The sequence below is a fragment of the Salmo salar genome, chromosome 18 (genome assembly GCF_965601325.2).
Source record: "Salmo salar chromosome 18, fSalSal1, whole genome shotgun sequence".
NCBI classification, from domain to species: domain Eukaryota; kingdom Metazoa; phylum Chordata; class Actinopteri; order Salmoniformes; family Salmonidae; genus Salmo; species Salmo salar.
The window spans coordinates 29,621,886-29,635,895 of NC_138308.1; the positions used below are offsets into that span (position 1 = coordinate 29,621,886).

At 46.7% G+C, this 14,010-nt stretch overlaps 1 protein-coding gene across 1 annotated transcript; it reads left to right on the top strand.

Annotated features, from left to right (window-relative positions):
* Positions 1-230: 230 nt before the first annotated feature.
* On the top strand, positions 231-1,441 carry LOC106577209 (protein Wnt-8). The gene has a single exon (XM_082964871.1). The coding sequence runs from the start codon at positions 409-411 to the stop codon at positions 1,054-1,056; it is 648 nt and encodes a 215-aa protein (XP_082820997.1). The 5' UTR covers positions 231-408; the 3' UTR covers positions 1,057-1,441.
* Positions 1,442-14,010: the final 12,569 nt, after the last annotated feature.

Here is a 14,010-nt window from a genome sequence, read left to right on the forward strand (position 1 = left end):
CATTTTTCTACACTCCTGTTTCACCTGGTATTTGCCTGGTATTTACATAATAATTATATGGCAACAACAGGTTCTGTCTGGAGTTTACACAGTATTTACTTAATTTCCGTAATTTTCATGTTATTATTATGTAATTACCATTTTTCCAGGTGAATCACAGACTGTAGAAAAGCTTAACCAAAGACTCTCTCGCTTCCTCCCTCTCTCCCCCTCCCGCTTTCCTTCTCTCCCTTCCTTCCTTCCTTCCTTCCTTCCTTCCTTCCTTCCTTCCTTCCTTCCTTCCTTCCTTCCTTCCTTCCTTCCTTCCTTCCTTCCTTCCTTCCTTCCTTCCTTCCTTCCTTCCTTCCTTCCGCAACCCCTCCCTCCACTCCTTCCCTTTCCTCTCCTTCCCAGGCAGTGAAAGGGACTATGCAGAAGACGTGTAAGTGCCATGGCGTCTCTGGGTCCTGCACCACACAGACCTGCTGGTTACAGCTCCCAGATTTCAGGGAGGTGGGAAACTATCTGAAGGAGAAGTACCACCGAGCACTGAAGGTACAGTATATATTGTTTATATTAAACAATATTGTTTATAAGCACTCTAAAGACACTTCACATAGAATTAATTTTATCATTCATTTATTCAAGGTGGACCTGCTCCGGGGGGCCGGGAACAGTGCAGCCAGTCGAGGTGCCATTGCTGAGACCTTCAGCTCCATCTCTCGTAAAGAACTGGTCCACTTAGAGGACTCCCCAGACTACTGCCTGGAGAACCGTACCCTGGGCCTGCCCGGCACAGAGGGCAGAGAGTGCCTGAAGAAGGGCAAGAGACTAAATAAGTGGGAGAAGCGGAGCTGCAAGAGGCTGTGCGGGGAGTGTGGTTTAGCCGTGGAGGAGAGGAAGGCTGAGCTGGTGTCGAGTTGCAATTGCAAGTTCCACTGGTGCTGCACGGTAAAGTGCGAGCAGTGCCGCAAGACGGTGACCAAGTACTTCTGCGTGAAGAATGGGGGGCAGAGGGGGAAGAACGAGAGCGCCGGCAGCCGTAGGAAGAACCTGAGGCTGAGGAAGAAGCACTGAGCAGCATCCATCTTCCTCACCATCATCATCATCATCACTGCCACACGCCATGTCTTCTCACAAGCTGATTTTCACAGACCTCTGTGCACCGAAACTGTGCCCCTCTCAAATATTTCTACAACACGCGTTCTGCTTTTGTTCTAAAGACATAATTGAAAATGTATTTATTGAATAAGACTAGTATTGTTATTATCCTAATCAAATGTTTAATAGTGGGGGAGAAAATGTGTAAAAAAAACATGTTGATAAAACGACATGATAGAGAAAGAAGGGATACTATTACTTGTCTAGAACTGATGGTATACATATATTTAACAGTATATATTTTTTTACTTTTTCCCCCAATTATATATATCATTATAAGTCATTGGGCATTTAAAGCATGTTACATATGGCCGCTCTGAATAATCTCCTTCATATTTGATAGCTTGAACAACTCTTCCTAAACGGTCAGTCCACAGCATACCTCAACAACTTCTTATTTATTGTCATAAGTACCACCAATGAGCTATGCCATTTCTGATTGGTCAGTTTATCAGACATTCCTTCCTGTCACGATGACAACTCCAGCCCAAGCTCTCTCTACGCGTGGCAGTGCCTGAGATTAAAGCATCCCAGTAGTTTGTCAAGCATGTATCACAACAGATATTGAGATTATACTGTAGGTTTGAAAAAAGAACAAGAGACTTCGGGGCACATTCCACTCGTCCACTTCCCTACAATGACCACCCCTCCCCAGCCCTCCCCAGCCCTGACCAGCCCTCCCCAGCCCTGACCAGCCCTCCCCTCCCCAGCCCTGTCTTCCCCTCCCCTACCCTCCCCAGCCCTGTCTTCCCCTCCCCTACCCTCCCCTGCCCTGTCTTCCCCTCCCCTACCCTCCCCAGCCCTGTCTTCCCCTCCCCTACCCTCCCCTGCCCTGTCTTCCCCTCCCCTACCCTCCCCTGCCCTGTCTTTCCCTCCCCTACCCTTCCCTGCCATCCCTTCCCATCCCTTCCCTCCCTCTCCAGCCCTGCCCTTCCTAGTCCTGCCTTAAGGATGTATTTAATTGTAAATAAAATGAAGCACTTTGTTCTGTATATTGTTAATTTATTGTACATATTTTTCCCAAGTTGTTGCTTTATTGTTGATATTTTCTTTAAAACTTTTGTAATTAAAAAAGTATAATCTACAACCCCCTATTATATTAATTTATTGAGCATGCCCATCACCCATTTCACCTCCATTCATTTCAAAAGTGTTGAATTAATTTCAGAAGTGTTTAAATCAAATGCATGATTATTTCTTATATTCCCCCTGTGTGACATATAAATCACCAATGTTCAGCAGTGGTAGGCTACAACACAACCTGAGTCTTGTTACATTGTTCACTTGGGGATCTGATAACCCTCTGGGCCAAATTAACAACAAGAGAAAACTTTTCATTATACTCTTCCTTCACACCTTTCTCAATTACGCCTTGACAAATATCTCCTCTTTATTTCTGCCCCTCGTCCATGTAATCCTCAAAGAGCCTCTCCTAACGCCCTGGAGCTCAGAACTTTCTTTACAGTTTAATACTAGTTTAATTAACTTTGTCTAGACAGAGTGCATGGTGGGAAGGAAACACGAAGAAGACAGACAAGTTGCCCTTAAAAATTCTTAAAATCACCCACCCCGCCTCTAATTTTGTATGCTAATCTCCTTTTTACTCTACCCCTCCTTCGGAATGAGTGGTGAGTTCGGACAAAAACTGTTAGGAAAACTTGGTGGAGTTGCCTTCCTTCTCCGTGAACTCGCCAGTGGCTTCCTGCTGGCTGTTTCATTCCTGGGCCCCTTCAGCTTCCTCGATTCACCTACCTTTCTCTACTCTAGGGCCTTCCTTTGCTTGATTTAACAATGAGCGTCGAGCTAATCAGCCCTCTCGGAAATGCGCCACTGCTGAGCCACTTAATCCCCTCTCCTCTTCCACTGGCTCAATGGACCGCCGCCTTCAAAAGGGCTTTGGGAAAAGGTTTTGCACGGATTCACACTGTTCCCTCAATACAAGTTAGTTCAAGTATTGTGCCCACAACAAGTGGGTTTGATAAACAAATGCTTGCCAGGGTGGATACCCACCCACCATCCCACCTGTGGTAGCCTAAAGAGGGTGCCAGGGCTGGGGGAAGACGGTAGCGCATGGCAGCCCGACAGGGCCCTCCAGACAAGGGGACCTGAAAGAGGAGATTAGGAGCCCCTATTGAGAGTAGGGGCAGTTCATTTCTGCACCCTCATCTTTCTGTCCAATAAAGTGTCAAGGAAACACCTTGTTGACATATTTTTTATGAAATAATGACCAGAAACTCAGAGACAGAACACACCCCTCATTAAATGAGCCCTGTTGGCTGGATGGAGCTAGGGGGTGGCATGCCCAGCAGAGCAATTCTCTGTAATCACTATTCTGTGCGCATATAACAAGAATATTTGTGCAAGTCTCCCATTGACATCAATACATGAAGGTAGGATTTGGCCCTCGAAAGAGTCACCATAAATGTTATGCTGAGGTCCAGTACAAGATCTGGATTGTGTTCATTAAGGCACTCAACAGAACATTTTGTAAATAGGTTGTGTTTGTTAGGGTATGTAGTGGACAAATTTTCAAACGTTTTGCAACCGAAAATGAAACTGAACCTTTCTTATTGGAAAAGTCCATGTAGTCCCTCGCTGTTTCAGTCTGTTTTTTTCCGTTTGGTGACCAATGAAACCGGCCCTGCTGACAGAGACACTGCCTGCAGGAGTGGAACTGTGGGAAGAATGAAAACCCCACACAGCAGCCGACCCAACCGAACACTTTGAGTTGGTTAACACACACACACACACACACACACACACACACACACACACACACACACACACACACACCACACACACACACACACACACACACACACACACACACACACACACACACACACACACACACACACACACACACACACGCATGTATATGCACTCACACAGCTGAGCCAGAAGATGTAAGTTTAGTAGATCATACAGCTATGAAGACTCTGGCTACTTCTGGACTAGGAGCACCTCAGGGTCCTAAAGCCTAAAGCTGTACAATAGCACTGCACTGGCTGACCCTCTCAACCTTGCCTCACACTGCACCTAATCACCTAATCACACGCTCAACATCGTCGGTCTACTAATCACCTGTCCTGGCAACCCCCATTACGCACACCTGTCAACCCCCATTACGCACACCTGTCAACCCCCATTACTTATACCTGTCAACCCCATTACGCACACCTGTCAACCCCCATTACGCATACCTGTCAACCCCCATTACTCACACCTGTCAACCCCCATTACTCACACCTGTCAACCCCCATTACTCACACCTGTCAACCCCCATTACGCATACCTGTCAACCCCCATTACTCACACCTGTCAACCCCCATTACGCACACCTGTCAACCACCATTACGCACACCTGTCAACCCCCATTATGCACACCTGTCAATCCACATTATGCACACCTGTCAACCCCATTACGCACACCTGTCAACCCCCATTACGCATACCTGTCAACCCCCATTACTCACACCTGTCAACCCCCATTACGCATACCTGTCAACCCCCATTACTCACACCTGTCAACCCCCATTACGCACACCTGTCAACCACCATTACGCACACCTGTCAACCCCCATTACTCACACCTGTCAACCCCCATTACTCACACCTGTCAACCCCCATTACTCACACCTGTCAAACCCCATTACTCACACCTGTCAACCCCCATTACGCCTACCTGTCAACCCCCATTATGCACACCTGTCAACCCCCATTACTCACACCTGTCAACCCCCATTACACACACCTGGACTCCATCACTACCCTGATTACTCCCCCTTTATCTAGCACATTCTTGCATCACTCTTCAGGCAGTATTGGTTCAGTTTTCATGTCCAGAAGCTTCTCTTGTTTTGTAACTGTCGATGTTCATTATTATTAAACTCACCATCTGCACCTGCTTCCTGACTCCCCGCGTCTACGTTAAAATCACATTGATGTCTGGAAGAATTACTGTATGAAGAAATTAAGGAACTTTACGTCAAGCAACGTACAGGTAACTGCCAAAAATAATGGAAACACTTGAGTAAATGAGGGATACAAAGTGTATTGAAAGCAGGTGCTTCCACACTGGTGTGGTTCCTGAGTTAATTAAGCAATTAACATCCCATCATGCTTAGGGTCATGTATAAAAATGCTGGGCAGGCCCTTATTTTGGCTACCATGGCAATGCTAACATCCACAGGGAACGAGTGGTCCCTGAATGGTTTGATGAGCATGAAAACGATATAAACCATAATGTATGCCATGACCATCTCAGTCACCAGATCTTAACGCAATTAAACACTTATTGGAGATTCTGGAGCTGTGTCTGAGACAGTGTTCACCACCATCAACAAAACACAGAATTGTGGAATTTCTTGTGGAAGAATGGGGTCGCATCCCACCCAATAGAGTTCCAGACACTTGTAGAATCTATGCCAAGGTCCATTGAAGCTATTTTGGTGGCTTGTGGTGTCCCAATGCCCTATTAAGACACTTTATGTTGTTTTTTCCTCTATTTTGGCAGTTACCTGTACATGGAAATGCTCTGGGAAACGTTATAGTTGTGTGTGGTGTAACTTCAGTTGGGCTATCATACGGCCACGGTGTGTGTGGCCTCTCTCTCTCTCTCTCTCTCTCTCTCTCTCCTCCTCTCTCTCTCTCTCTCTCTCTCTCTCTCTCTCTCTCTCTCTCTCTCTCTCTCTCTCTCTCTCTCTCTCTCTCTCTCTCTCTCTCACACACACACACACACACACACACACACACACACACACACACACACACACACACACACACACACACACACACACACACACACACACACACACAAAACCAGTGCGAGACAAGGTTAGGTTCTCACACAAACACCTATGTTTCACATGCAGAATGCAGCGTGCAACACGGTTCACACACAACAGACCTCCCTCCAGAGAGTGAAGCAAACTCTGACCTCAGGTGCTGAACTTCCGCCTCCTCTTCTCCAACACTCAGAGGGGTTAGGGTGGGGGGGCTGGTCCTGCCAGGTCCAGTTTGCTCTGAGGCATGAGCCTGAGGTGGCGGAGAGGCAGAGGTGACACTGCCGGGGAAGAGGGAGAGATTAAAGATCCACTCTCTCTCACTTCCCGGAGGGTCAACAGATTCTGCAGTTCTGGTGGCACTGGAAGCAGAGGGACACTGGCAGATAGAAAGCAGAGCCAGAGATGTCAAGGGATTGGCAAACTGTCTTCAATTATGGTTTCAAACATTCCATGACAATATCATTTTATTTGGGATTCATTCTAGAATATGTCTGTCTTGGAACTTCTGCTCGAAATTCCAGTTTTTATGAATGTACTTAAAGACTATAACTATACTTATCTTAAGATGAGTGAACAATCATTCAGTTTTACACATAACAATAATTTAACATTTCTCTGTCAACTTTCCTTTTAAAATAAACCCTTTATACACTGCATACTGCCTATCTCTTACAGCCGTTGTTTCAATCTCAATCGGAAAAAGAATAATAGACAGATAAGAGAAAAATGACAATTTCGCTCAAGTGATGATACAAGGCATGGAAAATAGGACAATTACATTTAATGCCTCCTGGAATCTCTAACTAATAGGATTGTAGGCTTAGTCAATCTGGACACACAACACCCAGAGAGAGAGAGAGAGAGAGAGCAAAGCCAAATAAAAGAGAAGAGAGACCAGGAGACAAGAGAGAGAGATTCCATGAGAAGAATGGTTTAATAACTACTATTGCTATTATATTGTTCTGTTTCTGATCTGCTATTGTTGAGTTGAAGGTACAACAAACAGTAAACCTGCCTTGCAGTAAAAAGCTTGGTGTGGGGTATCAGCAGGATAGAGATGTGCACCCCTGTCTCAGCACAGCAGGGTGGCCAGTCAATCCCTTTACTGTGAGATCTGTGGGGAGAAAGGGAAAAGAATGGGAAGAGAAGAGGCATGGATCAGATCCGCTCACTGCTCAGAGCAGGAAACATCGAGCATGGGAACACACCAGGAGGTCATCATCAGTCGAATGGTGCTAATAGACAGACAATGAAGGAGAAGGAGAACAGAGAGGACAAGCATACCCATAACATGATGCTGCCACCACAATTTTACAACCTTGCATTCACTCCACATTACTGGCCAGCATGACAAGTGAAAAGAAGGAAGTCTATTTTAAAAATACATTTAAAATAATCAATTACGTTTGCAAGAAGGCCCTTAAGTAATACTGCAAGACAACATGGCAAATAAATTAACTTTTTGATTAAAATAAAAACATCAGGTTTGGGTCACATCCAGTGAAACCCTCTGTATTTTCAAGTATTGTGGTGGCAGCATCATGTTATGGGTATGCTTGTCACTGTCAGGGACTGGGGAATTTGTCAGGAGCAAAATAAATACTAAAGGAGCAAAGCCCAGGTAAAAAGTAGGAGGGAAACCTGCCTCAGTCTAACCCTGGGATAGTTTTATTTTCAATGGGACAATTACACACATTTGAATGCTAAAGACACACCAGAATGGTATTCCAAGAGGCGTTGAGGGTTTCTGAGGGGTCCAGCTTCAGTCCTGACTTAAATTTACTTGGTTTGCATAGTCGATTATGGCAGCCCCTAGCACCTCTCTGATTCAGAGGGGTTGGGTTAAATGCAAAAGACACATTTCAGTTGAATACATTCAGTTGTACAACTGACTAGGTATCCCCCTTTCCTTTCCTTTTCTTTCATGATGCTGTCCATCAATTGTTCCCAACCAAATTTACTGATCTTGAGCAATTTTGTCAAAAACAATGGATATAATGTTGTCCTAAGAGTTGTGCGGAGTTGGAAGAATCTTATTCAAAATTATTTGCAGCTGCAATTGCTGTAATTGCTGCCCAAAGGTACTTCCACCAAGTCTGGGGTGTGAAGATATACACAATCAAGATATCTTTGTTTTTCAATTTTTTATGAATTTGAATCTTAAAAAATGTCTAGACTTTTTCTTTCACTTTGAAAATGTGGAGCAGTTCACTTTGAAAGTATAATTTATTCCCTATTAAGAATAAATCGTTGTAAAAAGACTCCAACATCCGAATCATGGAGTGTTCTCCATGCTCCTGTTCGGAAGGCGGTACCGGTGCATCAAGGCTCAGACAAACAGACTCCTAAACAGCTTCTATCCCCTGGCCATAAGACTGTTAAATGGCTAACAACTACTGCTCTCCCTCTCCCACAGACTATCCACACTGACTCTATGCCCATCCACAGGTCTCTACCCAGTCAGACACAACCTAAGGTTCTGCTACAATTATTATTGATTAGATGTATTACACCATTACGCTGCTGTCCATTGATTATTGATTGCCATTACCATTAGTATTTATATATTTAACCTGCTACTAGTCACGATTACTCCTGTATACTTATATATATATATATATTACCTTAAGTATTTACAGTTGTCAGGCGTGTGCGTACTTGTGGTGAAGTCAGGTGCAGGAGAGCAGAGAATTGTGAACAGGCGCACACTTTATTTCGGCAGGAGAAAGATTACAGACGGACGCAGCTGCGTCAAAAACCTCCAGCCAACAAAGCAAAGTGTAAAGCGTGCAAAAACAGTCACAAAACATAAATGTTTAACAATTCAAACAAGCTTCGTGAAAATAAAACGGAAATAACGAACGCCAGCCTGGCGCGTTACAAAACACGTAACACACAAACAATATCACACAAAGACATGAGGGGGAACAGAGGAATAAATACATGAAGTGTGATTGGGAAATGTAAACCAGGTGTGTAAAACAAGACAATACAAATGGATAAATGTAAAATGGAGTTGCGATGGCTAGAAAGCCAGTGACGTCGACCGCCGAACGCTGCCCGAACAAGGAGAGGAGCCGACTTCGGCGGAAGTCGTGACAACAGTACTGTCACGATAGTCGAAGGGATTAGACCATGGCGCAGCGGGTTGCGTGCTCATCATTATTTTATTTATAAAAAAAAAACAAGAAACAAAGAAACGACAGTACGACAGTTTCGCAGGCTATCCAAAACAGCAATGCAAAAAACAACTACCCACAAAGGGACAGGTGAAAAACAAGCTCCCTAAGTATGACTCTCAATCAGAAACAACGATGTACAGCTGTTCCTGATTGAGAGCCACACCAGGCCAATAAAGAAATACACAACATAGAAACCCTAGAATACAAAACAAGAACATAAAGCAAAAACCCCGGAACACATAAATCCAACACCCCTCTACATACACACACACCCCCGAACCATATAAAACAAATACCCCCTGCCACGTGACAGTACCCCCCCAAAGGTGCAGACCCCGGATGCACCTGACAACAACCCCAAAAAGAAACCCCTAAACTAAAGGGAGGGAAGGGAGGGTGGCTGCCGTCACCGACGGCTCTCGTGCAACACCCCCCCCTCCCCAAACCTCCTTCGGTGGAGGTGGCTCAGGCTCAGGCCTAGGTCCACTCCCTGACCAGTCCACCCCCACTGAATACCTTTGCCAGAGGCCAGTCCCTGAAGACCCTGGACTGTCCTCTGGGAGCTCCGGACTGTAGGCCGACTCTGGGAGCTCCGGACTGTAGGCAGACTCTGGGAGCTCCGGATTGTAGGCAGACTCTGGGAGCTCCGGACTGTAGGCAGACTCTGGGAGCTCCGGACTGTAGGCCGACTCTGGGAGCTCCGGACTGTAGGCAGACTCTGGGAGCTCCGGACTGTAGGCAGACTCTGGGAGCTCCGGACTGTAGGCAGACTCTGGGAGCTCCGGACTGTAGGCAGACTCTGGGAGCTCCGGACTGTAGGCAGACTCTGGGAGCTCCGGACTGTAGGCAGACTCTGGGAGCTCCGGACTGTAGGCAGACTCTGGGAGCTCCGGACTGTAGGCAGACTCTGGGAGCTCCGGACTGTAGGCAGACTCTGGGAGCTCCGGACTGTAGGCAGACTCTGGGAGCTCCGGACTGTAGGCAGACTCTGGGAGCTCCGGACTGTAGGCAGACTCTGGGAGCTCCGGACTGTAGGCAGACTCTGGGAGCTCCGGACTGTAGGCCGACTCTGGGAGCTCCGGACTGTAGGCAGACTCTGGGAGCTCCGGACTGTAGGCAGACTCTGGGAGCTCCGGACTGTAGGCAGACTCTGGGAGCTCCGGACTGTAGGCAGACTCTGGAAGCTCCGGACTGTAGGCAGACTCTGGAAGCTCCGGACTGTAGGCAGACTCTGGGAGCTCCGGACTGTAGGCAGACTCACTCGGTTCCGGACTGTAGGCAGACTCACTCGGTTCCGGACTGTAGGCAGACTCACTCGGTTCCGGACTGTAGGCAGACTCACTCGGTTCCGGACTGTAGGCAGACTCACTCGGTTCCGGACTGTAGGCAGACTCACTCGGTTCCGGACTGTAGGCAGACTCACTCGGTTCCGGACTGTAGGCCGTCTCACTCGGTTCCTGACTGTAGGCCGTCTCACTCGGTTCCGGACTGTAGGCAGACTCACTCGGTTCCGGACTGTAGGCCGTCTCACTCGGTTCCGGACTGTAGGCCGTCTCACTCGGTTCCGGACTGTAGGCCGTCTCACTCGGTTCCTGACTGTAGGTCGTCTCACTCGGTTCCGGACTGTAGGCCGTCTCATTCGGTTCCGGACTGTAGGCCGTCTCACTCGGTTCCGGACTATACACTGTTGCCGGATGCTCTGGACGGGGTACTGTTGCCGGATACTCTGGACGGAGTACTGTCTTCGGACACTCTGGACGGGGCACTGTCGTCGGACACTCTGGACGGGGCACTGTCGTCGGACACTCTGGACGGAGTACTGTCCAGAGTGTCCGAAGCTGACGCACTGGAAGCCTAGTGCGTGGGGCTGGTAGTGGAGGTACCAGACTGGAGACACGCACTTTAAGGCTAGTGCGAGGAGCGGGAACAGGCTGAATTGGACTGACGCACTGGAGGCCCGGCGCGTGGTGCTGGTACTGGATATACCGGGCCGTGGAGGTGCACTGGCGGTCTCGATCGCACCTCCTGCACAACCCGTCCTGGCTGGATGGAACTAGTAGCCCTGCACGAGCGAAGTGCTGGTACAGGGCGAACTGGGCTGTGCAGGGGCCTGATGGTTGCCGTGCGTAGAGCAGGCATAGGGTAGCCTGGACCTAGGAGGCGCACCGGTGGCCAGATGCGCTGCGCAGGCATCCTCCTACCAGGCTGGATGCCCACTCTAGCACGGCACTTGTGAGGGGCTGGGATCACTCGCACCGGACTGTGCGTGCGCATGGGCGAGATCGTGCGCATTTCCGCATACCTCGGCGCTCTCCACTCCATACGTTCCCCATAATAAGCACGGGGAGCTGGCTTAGGTCTACTGCCTGGCCTAGCCAAACTACCCGTGTTCCCCCCCAAAAAAAAATATTGGGGGTGCTTCTCCGGCTTCCTAGCCAGCCGTGTTCCCCGGTAGCGTTCCCGGTCCTCACCAGACTTCCTCCATGGACCCTCTCTGGCCAGAATCTCCTCCCAAGTCCAAAACTCCCTACAGTCCAACTGTTGCTCCTTCCTCCGCTGCTTGGTCCGTGTTTGGTGGGAGATTCTGTCACTGTTGTCGTAGGGTTGAGACCAAGACGCAGCGGGAAAATGTACACTCATCTTCTTTTATTAAAGTGAAGAAGGAAAAACACCAAAAACGTATACAAAACGAACTTGACAGTCTTGTCAGGCACACATAGCTAAACAAGAACAATCTCCCACAAAATACTAACACAAACACATACCTATTTATAGGACCCTCAATCAGAGGCAACTAGAAAACACCTGCCTCCAATTGAGAGTCCAACCCCCAATTAACTAAACATAGAGATACAAAATAACTAGACTAAACATAGAAATACATTAACATAGAACAGTGCCCAAAACCCGGAATAATAAATCAAACACCCTACTACTAACACAACCAGCCCGAACCACATAAAACAAATACCCCCGCCACGTCCTGACCAAAGTACAATAACAAATAACCCCTTTTACTGGTCAGGACGTGACAAGTACTGTATATATTCCTGCTACCAGTCACTTTTCAGTCCTGTTTACATGTATATCTTATTACCAGACACTTTTTATGTATAAACCCACCTCAAACCACTCCAGTATCCCTGCACAATGAATTAGTTACTGGCACTGACCTGTCTATACAATACTTGCATTCTTGTTTCTTTAACTCTCATCATAGTTCTTGTGTTGTTATTATTCAGACTTTTATTTTTTATTCTATTTTCTATTATTATCTATATTATTATTATCACTGCCATGTTGGAAAGAACTCTCAAGGTAAGAATTTCACTGTGTTTTACACCTGTTGTATCCTGTGCATGTGGCAAATAAACTTTGAAACTTGAAGTTTTACAGTACAAAATATCATGTGGTATTTATGGCAAAATAATTATTAAAGGCCCCCTCCTCAATTCCTAAAAATATAAAATAGTGGGCCTTTAAGGTGGTTGGTACAAAAGGTACAGAAACTGGCCAAAGTTACACAGACAAAGTAAAGAAACTGTAGCCTTGATCAGCTGGTCAGATGACTGAGCAAAGTCAATGGTGTGCAATACAAATAGAATGCTATCTTCAAAGTGTGACCATAGAGTTTACCCAGGGGTCAATGAAGTAAGAGGTTACTGTAACCAATGTTTAAATATTGACAGACCATTTCAAAAGTATTTGTCTCTCCCCTCCACCTAACACACATGCATACAAATGCATGGACAGACTCACTCAGACACGCACTCCTGTACAGACGTCACGCATGCACGTGCGTACACACATCTACAGTTTACACACACACACACACACACACACACACACACACACACACAGGGTTGGGTAGTAATTTATTACATGTAACAAGTATTAATAATAAAAATCATATTACAAAAATGAAGTAACTGCCAGACACCTTTTGAAAAAAGGTGTAATCAGATTACAGTTACATTAATACAGTGCATTCGAAAAGTATTCAGACCCCTTGACTTTCTCCAGATTTTGTTACGTTACAGCCTTATTCTAAAATGGATTAAATTGTTTTTCTTCTCATCAATCTACACACAATACCCCATAATGACAAAGCAAAAACAGGTTTTTAGACATTTTCGCAAATGTATTAAAAATAAAAAACTGAAATATGACGTTTACATAAGTATTCAGACACTTTACTCAGTACTTTGTTGACGCACCTTTGGCAGTGAATACAGCCTTGAGTCTTCTTGGGTATGACGCTACAAGCTTGGCACACCTCTATTTTGGGAGTTTCTCCCATTTTTCTTTGCAGATCTTCTCAAGCTCTGTCAGGTTGGATGAGGAGCGTTGCTGCACAGCTATTTTCAAGTCTCTCCAGAGATGTTCGATCAGGTTCAAGTCCGGGCTCTGGCTTGTGTTGTCTTGGCTGTGTGCTTAGAGTTGTTGTCCTGTTGGAAGGTGAACCTTCACCCCAGTCTGAGGTCCTGAGTGCCCTGGAGCAGGTTTTCATCAAGGATCTCTCTATACTTTGCTTCGTTCATATTTCCCTTGATCCTGACTAGTCTCCAGTCACTACAGCTGAAAAACATCCCCACAGCATGATGCTGCCACCACCATGCTTCACCGTAGGGATGGTGCCAGGTTTCCTCCAGACGTGACACTTGGCATTCAGGCCAAAGAGTTCAATCTTGATTTCATCAGACCAGATAATCTTGTTTCTCATGGTCTGAGAGTCCTTTACGTGCCTTTTGGCAAACTCCAAGCGGGCTGTCATGTGCCTTTTACTGAGGAGTGGCTTCTGTCTGGCCATTGTACCATAAAGGCCTGATTGGTGGAGTGCTGCAGACATGGTTGTCCTCCTGGAAGGTTCTCCCATCTCCCCAGAGGAACTCTAGAGCTCT

Excerpts from the sequence above, each read along its gene's own strand:
- LOC106577209 (XM_082964871.1), top strand. The coding sequence starts at position 409 with ATGCAGAAGACGTGTAAGTGCCATGGCGTCTCTGGGTCCTGCACCACA.